The 12,054-nt window shown below is 52.2% G+C and overlaps 3 protein-coding genes across 8 annotated transcripts; 2 read left to right on the plus strand and 1 right to left on the minus strand.

The window, feature by feature from the left end:
- The first annotated feature begins 155 nt into the window (after nucleotides 1–155).
- On the plus strand, nucleotides 156–4,626 carry LOC141021155 (uncharacterized). 3 transcript variants are annotated; one of them, XM_073496084.1, is made up of 7 exons: nucleotides 156–283; nucleotides 474–700; nucleotides 2,874–3,070; nucleotides 3,157–3,223; nucleotides 3,310–3,404; nucleotides 3,479–3,760; nucleotides 3,845–4,626. In XM_073496084.1, the coding sequence occupies exons 1-4, from the start codon at nucleotides 267–269 to the stop codon at nucleotides 3,181–3,183; spliced, it is 468 nt and encodes a 155-aa protein (XP_073352185.1). In that variant the 5' UTR covers nucleotides 156–266; the 3' UTR covers nucleotides 3,184–3,223; nucleotides 3,310–3,404; nucleotides 3,479–3,760; nucleotides 3,845–4,626. The 3 variants fall into 3 exon arrangements, 2 of the variants coding, with proteins under 2 accessions (XP_073352185.1, XP_073352184.1); XR_012181184.1 differs by having other exon boundaries at nucleotides 2,874–3,223; nucleotides 3,479–3,716; XM_073496083.1 differs by having other exon boundaries at nucleotides 2,874–3,223.
- Nucleotides 4,208–11,832, minus strand: LOC141021154 (protein synthesis inhibitor I-like). 4 transcript variants are annotated; one of them, XR_012181183.1, is made up of 5 exons: nucleotides 8,934–11,832; nucleotides 5,841–5,938; nucleotides 4,933–5,727; nucleotides 4,614–4,785; nucleotides 4,208–4,258 (listed from the first exon to the last, which is right to left on the minus strand). XR_012181183.1 is itself a non-coding variant. In XM_073496082.1 (4 exons), exons 1-3 carry the CDS (start codon nucleotides 9,072–9,074, stop codon nucleotides 4,941–4,943), a joined length of 1,026 nt encoding a protein of 341 aa, XP_073352183.1. In that variant the 5' UTR covers nucleotides 9,075–11,832; the 3' UTR covers nucleotides 4,208–4,785; nucleotides 4,933–4,940. The 4 variants fall into 4 exon arrangements, 2 of the variants coding, with proteins under 2 accessions (XP_073352183.1, XP_073352182.1); XR_012181182.1 differs by having other exon boundaries at nucleotides 4,614–5,727; XM_073496082.1 differs by having other exon boundaries at nucleotides 4,208–4,785.
- On the plus strand, nucleotides 9,859–11,386 carry LOC141021596 (uncharacterized). The gene is made up of 3 exons (XM_073497441.1): nucleotides 9,859–9,936; nucleotides 10,038–10,184; nucleotides 10,706–11,386. Exons 1-3 carry the CDS (start codon nucleotides 9,859–9,861, stop codon nucleotides 11,384–11,386), a joined length of 906 nt encoding a protein of 301 aa, XP_073353542.1.
- Nucleotides 11,833–12,054: the final 222 nt, after the last annotated feature.

A 12,054-nucleotide genomic window follows, 5' to 3' on the forward strand; every position in this document is an offset into this window, starting at 1 on the left:
GTAGCCGTATGTAAAGGTAGCCAAGATGAGATAATGGGGAGGGAGGGGGCTGTGCGCATGGACCGCTGGTACAGGTACGCTTTATACGTTACTCAAAAAAAAAATAACGCTTTATACATGTACCACGGTCCAGAAATTTTTCGGCCACAACACGCAACAGCGGGCTGCTTTTGCGTTTCCGAGTGCAGAAAACAGAGAGGAGGGCGGCGGCTGGAGAAGGAGATCGAGAGGACGGCGATGCTTAGCAGCGCCGGTGGCGATTACCCATGGATCCGGTGTGCAGGTGAGCGGCGGTGTGCACCCCATCCCCTTGCCCCTTCCTCTCGCCCCTCCCCTCCCCAATCCTATATGGTATTTGCGCTGCGGGCTGGCCGTGCCGGCCCTTGCTGTGTGGCTGTGCCGGCGGCGTTTTGTAGTGTTTGATTTGTTAGCTTCGGCGCCGCCTCGCTGATTTCTCTGACCCATTGTGGCAGGTTGCCAATCTTCATCGATGGGGTTGTCCCCGCTGGCTCGGATCTGAACGACGGGAGCGAGGCCGGTAGTGGCGGTCCAGTAGGCGTGCGGGAGTCGTCTGTGGCTGCGTACTTCAATGGCGGCGACCCCGCCCGGAACGATGCGAACAGTCTAGTCAGTCAGGCGAGTCTGCGATCAAATCATATCCGCGACCACCCGGCTGAATCTTCAGCGTGTTTGGTTGGAGGTAATTACATTTAGGGAATGGAAATTGAAAGGGTACGAGACTTCAAATCTACTGTTTGAATCGAGGGATTGGAAATTCAGAAGGGAATAGGCATGGGACTTTAGGCTTCAACTCCCACCATTTTATTAACACGGGAGGGGGTGGGAGTTGGAAAGGAATTGTTTTAGTGAGTCAATCTTAGCCCTTCATCATAAATTACGTTAACTTCCCATGTCTAGTTACTCATCAATTCCCATGAAACAAATAAGGGAATACTGTTTCTCTTTAAATCTCACACATAATTTGTATTGTGTGCCAAACAGAGGATTAAGAATAAGACGTCTCATCCCATGTTTAATCTTAATACAACTCCCTACTCTAAACTCCCATACCCCTTCCCAAATATTACCAAATGCGCAGGCATGGCCCAAAAAAAGTTCAGTGATTTTGCTGCACCCGCTATCCTATTGTTGTGCTTGTGGGGATTGGAAAACAAAGTAATAAGCTCATGCGGTCATGCCTGTCTTGTGCCCCCGTAAGGAATTATATAGATTGATTTAAGGATGACCATCGTACGGAATAGAGCCGGGGGGAGGGGTGTTGTTGTTGATGGGGTCGTGTGCTTGGGATGTATCGAAATACTGAGCATTTCCAGCGGCGCCCCCAGCAAGCCCCCCAAGGCCCTTTCTTATCGTTGGCGCTGAAAGCGCAGCCGCGCCCCCCCCCAAAAGCCCATTTTTCGCCAGTTAGGGCCGAATTTGGCGTCGGCAGACCCAGGCCGAACCCAGCGCGCTGGGGGCGCCCGGGGGCGCCGGGGCAATCGGTTTTGGGGCGAAAGAACGGCGGGCCCGCCGAGTCAGCGACCCCGCGCCCGCATCGTCCTCATCGCCTCGGTTTCCCGCGGGGAGGCTGGCGCGCTGGTCAGCCTTCCATTGATGCCTCACGGGTGCCGCAGCGAAGGCATGGCGATGCGTGTCCGGCCCTCTCCCGCCACGCATACACACGGCGGACACACGCTCGCCGCCCGCCCGCGGCTATAAAAGCCACCTCTCCCACACCGGTGAGACGCACACTTGCACTCTCTCTACCACCGACGCTCCCGTCTCTCCTCTCTCCTTGGCGTCCCTCCTTTTTCCCCATTGCCGAGCGCTACCCCTGCGCGAGGACGAGGCCCGCCTCCTCTACGAGGCCGGCTACCCGGCCCCGCCGGACATGCGGGTGTCGTGGAGGAGCGCCGGCAGGGTCCAGTGCCGCCGCCTCCCTCTGGGGCGGACCCGTGGGTGGAGATCGCCCGCATCCACGCCTCACTGCCGCAGTCGGCGAGGGACGGGCCGAGGTTCACCTCTGACAGCACGCTGTGGGAGCCGTACTTCAGGCGGCGTCACGCCGAGCAACTCGAGGCCACCAACGGCATCGAACCCCGCGGCCTCCAAAACTCGGAAGGGTGCCGCCGATGGTGGGCGTGCCAGGCCACACGTTGGAGGCCGTCCTCGAATACATCGAGGGCGGCAACACGCCGCGGCTGGAGTACCCGTCGGCCCCCACCTTCTCCCTCCGGTGTGGCAGCTCGTGGACGCCGAGGCGCATGGAGCCGGAGTCCTCCTTGTCTGGCTCCCGCTCCCGCTCCTCCGGCTCACCCGCTCTCCGCCCTGTCAAGCCGGAGCCCCAAGACACGCCGCTCGGTCGGCGCACCCGCGGCGGCGGCATCGCCATCAACGAGCCCTCCCCACCTCTGCCCGGCTCGTTAGGCCGAAGAAGGAGCCGTGCGTCGTCGAGCCGGTGCTCCTCGCCATGAAGGTTTCCTTTATTAGTTTGTTTTTCACAAGTTCCTGTAAATATGTCAATGAACTCGCCAAGTTTGCTCGAATTTGCGTCGTGTTTGGCTGAACTGTGGCCGAGTTTTGTTTTTGAAAAAAAACAAAAAAACGGCGTCTGGGGCCGGCCTTGGGTCGGCGGTTGGGAAACATCTCGCCCCGACGCCGAGATTTTCGCCGGCGCGCCCCCAGGCGGCGCTATTTGAGCGCCCCTGGGGGGGCCAAATCGAGTGGATATGCTCTAATGCTCGCATGCTGTGATTAGGTGTTGTGTGCTCTGATTTTTTTGTTGTTCTGGTAGCAGAGAAGTAGAAGTGTAGGGTTCTGACTTCTGAGTCCGCCGTCTATGCACTGAATCTTCTTTCTATTTTGCTGGACAGAGTTAGCGTGGTTGCGAGCGCCATGCGCTAGCAGAATGGGTGCTCTGGAGAAAATGATAAGAGGATTTGCAGAGAGGGATGGCGAAGAAGTGATCAAGCTGGAGCTGGGCAACACCTTCAACTCACTGACAAAGGCATACCACTGCTACAATTTGTATTCCTGGGAGCACAGATTGATACTCACTCCGTCCCAAAATGTAAGATCATTTTTTATCATTTTTGTCATATGATAGTGTAAAAGTGTTAAAAATGATCTTACATTTTGGGATGGATGGAGTATCAGATATGGAAAGAGCCGGCTCAATCCTGAGAAGTGGAAGACAATGCAGGAAATTGTTTGTGGACGCTCGGTAGGGAGTTCAGCCTAAGATATGTAAGTTGCTGAGCTGAATTTAAGATGTACCGTGCTGACAAATATTCTCGTTGGTTTGTCTAGGGGAAACCTTTGCATGAGAACAGGTGCGGGTGTACATGAGGTTGTAGTTTGATCGCCAGTCCGATGAGAGCTACGAGGAGAAAAGAACCAAGATTGTAAGTTAAAACTGTTCTGTGACGAAGAGTCTAGTCTTGAATGAGTGAGCTGACAAAAACCGTTTCACATTCAGGGTGGCGACGTCCTCAAAACGAACTCGTCAATTGAAATACATGCCAGCAAGGTGTACACTCGGGCGAGCAATTCGGCCAAATTTTGTACTAGTTGGGTGGGTATCGGGTCGAACAGGCTGAGAACAATGAATTATACAGGGCAACACACACTCGGCCTGAAAAGAAGGGAGAAATGGAGCAGGGTTGTTTTCCTGGTGAAGATGATTGACAATTGAGCAGAATCTGAATGTGAATGTGGTATGTTCGAACATATGGGCATGTTATGCTGTCATGTTCTTAAGGTGTGCACAAGTACAGAAATTGTGAAGCTGATCATTAGCCCAATCCTGGGAGCTAACCTATACTATTTGTTTTGCATGAGACAGATTATGGACTATCGTGGCATGACAGAGATACCAGAAAGGCACATTGTAAAAAGGTGGACAAGGGATGTGAGGGATGTTTTGCCAGATCACCTTCAGCATTACCAGGGAGACCAGCTCTGTGCCACCGCGCTAACATTCAGGCATACAAGAATGTACGTCAAGGCACTAGAGCTGGTTAAGCTCGAAGATGTGAGTGTGGAAGCGTATGAAAGACTGATGAGTCTGTTCGAGCAAGCCATTGTTGTGATGACGCCATTTGAGCATGCCAGGGATGGGCTTGGGCTCGAGGACCGTGCTACCAATAAGCAAGCCACCAAGGTAGCTGAGCAGGCAGTAACTGTTGACAGCGCACACGACAGGATGTCAGGGCACAGCAACCTCCTTCGTGATTGGGAGCACCCCTGAAGATGAGGACTGCAGGGAGGCCTATGAACACGAGGGACAAGACGCTGTATGAAGGCCTGAGCAAAGAGGAGTAGATTCTGTAGCATCTGCAAAACGCAGGGTCGTAAGAGAACAACATGCCCGCAGCAAGGAGACGCTCCTAAAACGCAGATGAAGGAAGCAAAGTGCAGCAACCTATTGATACGGACGATGGGATGAGAGGTAATCGGACATGACAGAGGTAATCGGATATATCGACAGAATGAAAAATCGGCGAGCCGTGCCATGCCAACCGAACCAACTGAAAAACCAGAGTTTGGGGAGACAAGTACCCGGTTTAATTATTATTATTAGGGGAGATATAAGTGCCCCTATGCTTTAATACATGTTCAACACAACTTGGCAGGGTAACATCCCAGAAGAATATTTATTCAGCATGGAGTTAGGAACCAAGTCAACTCCATGTGTTGTAGCTTTTTATTTATTCCTTATTAGGCTTCAGATCCAGAGGAGGGGTAGCACTCCATCACTGCACTCCATCTTGCCCTTCTCCACACCTGTAGTTCAACAAAAGCACATTCAGCTCAAGGCTGCTGTCATGGATCTAAAACCCCAGGAAAGTTCATGGTACTAATGGTGGGCAGAGTATCCAATTCAGCATTGTAAATTGCATGGTATGAATAAAACGAAAGAAAAATACTTGCCTGCATACCTAAGGGCGGTGGCCCCAGCCCATTATGCTATCCTGGCATCTTTTGCCCTTTATCAGCAGTCTCAAGAGATATGGAGCTCCTGTTTTTGATGTTCTAAGTTTGAACCGTACATTGTCATAGTTCCACAATGTCTCATAATAATAGGTTTTACCATATTTGAGGGTGGGTTTCCACTTCTCCAGCACACCACACGACAGTGAAGCCCAGCTAACTAAGAGCTCCTTAGGCCGCTGAATATAGTATCCAGTCCTTGAGTTCCATTTATCAAGTAAAGATTCATGAATCTCCGTGAACCTCTGTGCCTCACATAATACTACAGAGTACCTTGCCAGTGAAGTTGTCATCTGAAAGAAGTCGCTGACTCCATGTTTGTACCGAGAAAGAATCTTCAAAGCTCTCTTCATTGCCCTTTTGCCTAGATCAAGGTTTGCAAGGTTTGACCTACGACCAACTAGGTCTCTATAACTTCCACCGATTCCTAGAGAAATGGATCCGGGGAGCATACTTGAATATTCGGCGAATGAATGGATAATTCCTTGGGGATTTATGTATCCACCGATATACAGGTTATCGCTTCTAATCAGAAATACCACCTGATCATGGCCATTTACAATCTTGTTATATAACCAGGCCGGCGGTGGTTTTGCAACTCCAGTCTGATTTTCAAGCACAGGCAGACCTTCCCTTGACATGGTAAATGGCGAGCGCATTTTGGCTACTCGACGTCCTTCCCGAGCCAACCTAGCATAGTCCTCTAGATCCGCTTCCATCCCAATAAGTGGCACTCTGCCAATTAAAAAAGAACTAATTACTAAAGGCCATGAAATATTCGCATACTGTATACTTGTATTTATGCATTTAGTATAAGGAAAATAAAAACAAAAAAAAGAGGTTCATACCCATTAATACTCTCAGGAATCTTGATAGCACTAGCAGGTTGAAATGCAATTACAACTCCTACCAATGTAATGAGAAGCTTTGCAATAGGAGTGAGTCTCTGCACAAAAAATGAAGACAAAGATGATTATGAGTACTTGTCTTTTGGTACGTACTTATATTTTTATATTTATTTTTTGCCGCTGCCGGGGTTGATACTAAAACTGAGTGTCGTAAATCTCATGAGATACAAGCCTATTTATTGTTTAGGAAAACTCTTAGTATTATCTACCGAGTCATTTGCTCGGTCCCACACACACCGCATCCATATCTCTCCCAGTCATATCTTTTCTCCGCGACTTTTCTCGCCCGCAACTTATCTTTCTCCTCCATTTAAAGCATCTTCAACAGCCGCGCCAAAAGACGCGCTCGCGGTAAACTGGGCTTTTAGCACGTGCGGGACGTTTTCGCGCGCTCCAGCGGTGGCGGGAAACGATTGCGCGCGCGCGGGAAAAGGCGGCAGCCCGCACGCTAGATTTGGCGCACCGCGTTCGGCGCGCCTATAAATTGCGGCGCCCTCTGCCACTCTCTCTCGCTCCCTCTAGCGCTTTCTCTCCTCGCCGCCGACACGACACCACCGCGCCATCATGCCGCCTCGCCGCCGGGGAGGTTCGGGTTACCGCGGCGTCCGCGTGCGTCCGTCCGGCACATACTCCGCCTCGATCCGGTTGGGCGGTGGCGTGCGCCTCGGCCTCGGAACCTTCGACACCGCCCAGGACGGTGCCCGCGCGTACGACGCTGCGGCGTGGCGCCTCCGACGGTCCCGTTGGGACATGAACTTCACTGACGTGGCGACGCCGGAGCGGGCACATGAGTTGGCTCCTTTCCCGCGGCTTATCACCGACGAGGATCGGCGCAAAAACCGGAGGCGGGAGCGCTGTCTTAGCCTGGCCGAGATGGACGAGGAAGCCATGGCGTTGTGGAGGCAACGCTTCCCGCAAGATATTATCAATGAGGAACAGTTCTTCACCGAGAGGAGGGCGGGGAGGGAGGAGAGGAGGAAGGAGCGAGCCGCCTATCACGAGGACAAGCGAACGCGAAAGGCGGTCGCTAAATACAACATCGCGCTAGAAGATGCGTAGTCCTGGGACTCCCGCGACGAGCGGTTCCTTGACGCCTACGCTCCAACGTCTGAGGAGGACATCACCGAGGCAGAGTCCGAGTCGGAGAATGACGAGTAGTAGTAGTTTTTCGTTTTATTTATGTATCGTAGAACTATGTACTATGGACTATGTATTGTAGGAGAAGACTGAACTATGTACGCATTTCTATAAAATATAGCGCGCCTGCTGGAGCGGCTCGGGCGCGCTTTATTTTGCGGCGACCGCTGGAGCCAGCGCACCGCCGCGCGCAAAACCTGGCTCACCCGGCGCTGTATTCTGACTTTTAACGCGTCGCGCGTTGCGCGGCTTTTGGAGATGCTCTTACCCCCTTACCTCTCGCCGGATATGGAGACAGCTCTCGGCCGCTACCACCACTTTCCCCGCCACCGTGAATATAGAGAGGATTCAGACGCCGACCACCCTCCCGCGCATCCAAATCCCGACCGCGAAATTGATGCAACATCGCCGGTTGCATCACCGAGCGTCGCGGGTTGCTGTGATAGAGCTTCCTCGCGCGCCTGCCAGCGCTACGATGGAGATTCAGCGTGCGACCGCCAGCGCTGCGATAGAGGATCGCGTGTCGGCGCTGCAATGGAGCACCGCGTGCTGCTGAGGGCGATGCGATAGAGCTTCAGCGTGCGACCGCCGGCGCTGTGATAGAGGATCGCGTGCCGGCGCTGCAATGGAGCATCGCGTGGTGCTGAGGGCGACGCGATAGAGCTTCAGCATGCCACGGACGGCGCGTCGAGCCGGAGTTCCCCTCGCGTGAACCACCTGGTGCTGCGACCCGCGTATCTTGCCGGCAACGGAATCTGACAACGAAACACGCACGGTGGTGTGCACGCGGCGGCGGAGTCTCAATGCAGCGTGGGCGGGTTGCAATGTTCAGATGCTACTCTCGTCAGTGCTGCCGGCGATGTGGCGCTCCTCGGCGGCCACCGGTGCTGCGATGCAACGTTCATCGACGTCAGCCGGCATTGTAATGGAGCACTGCGTGCTGCCGAGGACGCTGCAATGGAGCTTCAGCGTGTGACCGCTGGCGCGTCGAGCCGGAGTTCTCCCTCGCGTAAACCACCTGCTGCTGCGACCCGTGTATCTCGCCGGCGACGGAAGCTGACAACGCAACACGCATGGTGGTGCACGCGCGGCGGCGGAGCTTCAATGCAGCGTGGAGAGGGGTAGTTGCAATGTTCAGATGCAACTCCCGTCAGTGTTGCCGGCAATGCGGCGCTCATCGACGGCAGCGGGCACAGCGACACGGCGCTCCTCGGCAACTTCCAGTGCTGCAAAACGCTCGTCGGTGCTGTCGGCGGTTCTATGCAACACGTGTGTCGCTGCGAAGAGGAACCAGTGATGCGCGATGCAGCGCTCATCGGCGGCGTCGGTGCTGTGGTGGAGGCACTAGTGCTGCGGGAGCGGCGGCAGTGCTGCAAAGCATCCACGGTCAGAGTGGGGGTGGCGGAGCTGCAAGGCACCAATGGCAAGGACGGTGGCCGGCGTCGCTCTGATTTTTTGTAGCACGAGTGCTGCCGCGTGGCGAGAGATGCAACAGGTAGTGCGCAGCCTCGTGTCTCGTCGGGGTCGCAGCATCCGCTGCTGGGTGGCCGCCGGCGCCGGTGCCACGGCGGAAGCGTTGAAGCTCATGTGGTGTCGCGTTGTGTGTAGACCCGGGGAAAGGAAAGGAAGACTGGCTGCATCACATGAATCGAACGGCCACCGCGCCTGAATCGTACGGCTGGCTAGCCGGATGATTTCCTGGGGAAATCATCCGGCTGATCCGTAGCAGCCGCCGCTATTGTTTGTCACCGCTTAACCGACAGATCGATTAGACATATCCTCCTCTAATTAAGATCTAGTCTAGTAAAAAACTGCTCAGATTCTAAAAAAGACTGCTGGAATCTACTTCCACTGGAGTATATATATATACATAAAAGGGGGAGAAGGCATCGGTACCTGATTGTTGACGATGCTGCGGTTGACTGATGTGTCCGCCTCAACCTCCTCCGCCGCCGCTACGGCCTCCACCGGCGACAAATCAACCGCCGCCGCCGCTACGGCCTCCACCTGCAAAGTCGCCGCTTCTTCCCAGTCCATCGTAGCAGCGGGCAGCGGCAGCGTCTCGGGAGTGCGCAGAGAGTGGCGGCGCAGGCCCAGTGCTCACGGGCAGGTGGCGAGCAAGAGCAGCGTGAGGGGAATGTGGAGGAATAAATAAAAAGGGAAAATCGTGGCGGCGCAGGCCCAGTGCTCACGGGCAGGTGGCGAGCAAGAGCAGCGTGAGGAGGGGATTCCTTTGTGTGGAGCAATAAATAAAAGGGCAAATCGTGTTTTAGACGAGTATGTGGGATAAGCGATAATACTACATCCTACATCCACGGAGAGACAAATGGGATACCCGCCTAAAGCACATCGCTTCCTTCCACTACCGTTACGCTGTGTTGTGCAGCCTGTGCTTACGTTGTTTACGCTGGAGCGCCAAACTCCCAAGCATCAACCAACGGCACATAGCTACAAACTAAACAACATAGTTAATTGCAAGGAACTACCACACTTCGGCACGTCGTGACGAATCAGTACCATCAGTCATTTTTTTTGCAGTTCAGTACCAGCTCAGAGCCTAAGTGTTGCGAAACGGTCTGACAGTCGTATAAGCCCGTATTGACCACGTATCTGACCGACCGGCCCAAGTGTCAGGTGCCACGGTGGCCTACCCGCTCGGTCACTCGTTCCAGCCCGGCTCGTTCGCACCATGTAGCTGGGTCGGGGCTCGTCGGACCGGAGCCAACCGCACTCTGTCCCTCTCCTCGCCCCATCGCCCTCGTCGCTCCAATCCACCGCCACTCACCGCGCAGACCGCCGCGTCCGCCATCGCCGCCGCGCCATGGTCTTCGAGGATGAGAGCAGCGATGACTTGTCCAACCTGCAGATCTCCTCCTCCGAAGACGGTATGCATTATCAGGTCAGTGGTAGAGCTAGGGTGAGTTAGGGTTAGGGTTTCTGATTTAAGGATTTTGGGGATTTGCTGATCTGGTTTTCTGATTTGGGGATTTGCTCCTGTAGATTCCTGCTAGTATTGAAGACCAAGACTACAATGGCTTGGAGAAGGCATCAGAAGGGCTCTGCGTGGAGCATCGGCTGCCAACTGAGCGTCGTGTAGCTTTTGAATCATTTGAGACGGGCAGGAGGTTTCTAGTTTGTGCTCAGCCTGTAAGATTCATGCTCTCTCTCTATGTTCACTGTAATATAGTTGGTAGCCTCTGTTTAGTAAGTTAGTACTACTGATGGAGTACTCCTACTGATGATGAAGCACATTGTTTAGTTATTTATTAGTAAGTTAGTAGCTTTGATGCTCACCTTTGTTAAACATGCCACCTGATGTTAGTAATATATATGGGCAGCAGCTTAGTTGGTAGTGGAGATGCTCATAGTTTAGTTATTTATTAGTACTGAAGCTCACTGCAACATGTTGTGTAGGCATGTGCTCATGTATATTCATGTTTAGTTAAATTGCCCACTTTTTTGTAGTAGTATATATGACCAGCAGCTTAGTTAGCAGTGTAAATGCTAATTTTTAATTGAGGCAGTATAGGTTGCAGTAGAAGTAGCACTTTTTAGTTGACCACATGTATAGGTTGTAGTTCTTATGCTCTTAGTTGATTTTTTAAAAGTGCCCTTTCATAATTGTAATTCTTGAGAGAGTAACAATATAAATGTTTACTATATTACAGGAAAGTGAGAATTGTGGTTTTCTTGCGTGGGTTGACCCAGAGTGGCCTCCCACAATGCAAAATGCATTGTTGAAGCTTTGGGAAATGTTTGAAGACAGCAGGCATGCTAGGAGGAAGGATAACCTGGAAAGTTCACTTACTATCCACCACCTTAAAGAAGAGAAAAGGAATCTGGATGCCAACTATGACAAACTAGTTGAAGATGTCCATCAACTTCTCGGTGCACAGGAGGACAGGGTGTTGGATTTGAGCTATGTGCAAGCTAAGGAGAAGAGAGCTGAGGTTGCCAGTGCATCAGCTGTGGCTGGCATGAAGAATGAGATGGAGAAGAAAGAGGCAGAGAACTTGAAGCTGAAAGAGAAGTATAAAGTGCTGATGAACCTGCTAGAAGCTCAAGGCAGTGTCATTAGGAACCTGAAGACGAATCATTTGAAAGAGAAGGAAAAGCTAACTGAAGGCAACAACAATTTAAAGATTCAGGTTGATGAGCTCACCAAGTCTGTGAAAAAACTCACAGAAGAGAATGTGCAGCTGAACCTTCACATGTATGATCTCAAGAGGGGACATGAGAATCTGATAAAATGCAGGGATGAGTTAAAGCTCCAGCTAGCTGTTCAGTTCAATTCACTTGAGAAGAGCAAAGAGAAGTTGAAGTTGATCCATGACATCTTGAAGGAATGAGGTAGATGAAGATGATCTGGTAGATGAAGTAGAGCATACCTATCATGATATATGTTGCTTTGATAGAAGGCTTTGCTAATCTTTTGTGAAGGGTGGTTTAGTGAAGTGTAATGTATGGATGTAGTAGTTGTGAACAATGTTGAACTCCACTATGCTATGGTCTTTAGCTAATGTTGTAAGAATCTATTAATTATGGCTGTAAGAATCTATGGTTATGTTGAACTCCACTATGCTACGTTATTTAGCTAATGCTTTCTTAGATGGCTCAAGTTATACCTCTGATGAAATATGTTGCTTTGATGGCTGTTAGATGGCTCAAGTTATACCTCTAAACTAACGAATCCTGGTCCAAATCAAACCTTAGTGACGTTTTAGCCAAAAAAACGCTAACGTGGCCACTGTCCTATAGCCAAAAAACGCTCTGAGTGGTGGCCCTGGTTATAACAGCAATGCGTGGGGGCGAACAGGAAACGGATTGGGGATTTGGGGGAAAAACTAGGGTTAGGCGACGGCGGAGGCGATTCCTGAGCGGGCCGGCGGCGGAGGCGATCTCGCAGGGGGCGGCAGCGGCGGCGGCTGCGTCCAAGGCAATGTCGTGGTCTTCGGGTCATTCTCAGGCTCCCAGCTTCCGTCGAGCCTCTGGAAGGAGAGGGGACGAATCGAGGTCG

Source organism: Aegilops tauschii, chromosome 4 (assembly GCF_002575655.3).
Source record: "Aegilops tauschii subsp. strangulata cultivar AL8/78 chromosome 4, Aet v6.0, whole genome shotgun sequence".
NCBI lineage: Eukaryota > Viridiplantae > Streptophyta > Magnoliopsida > Poales > Poaceae > Aegilops > Aegilops tauschii.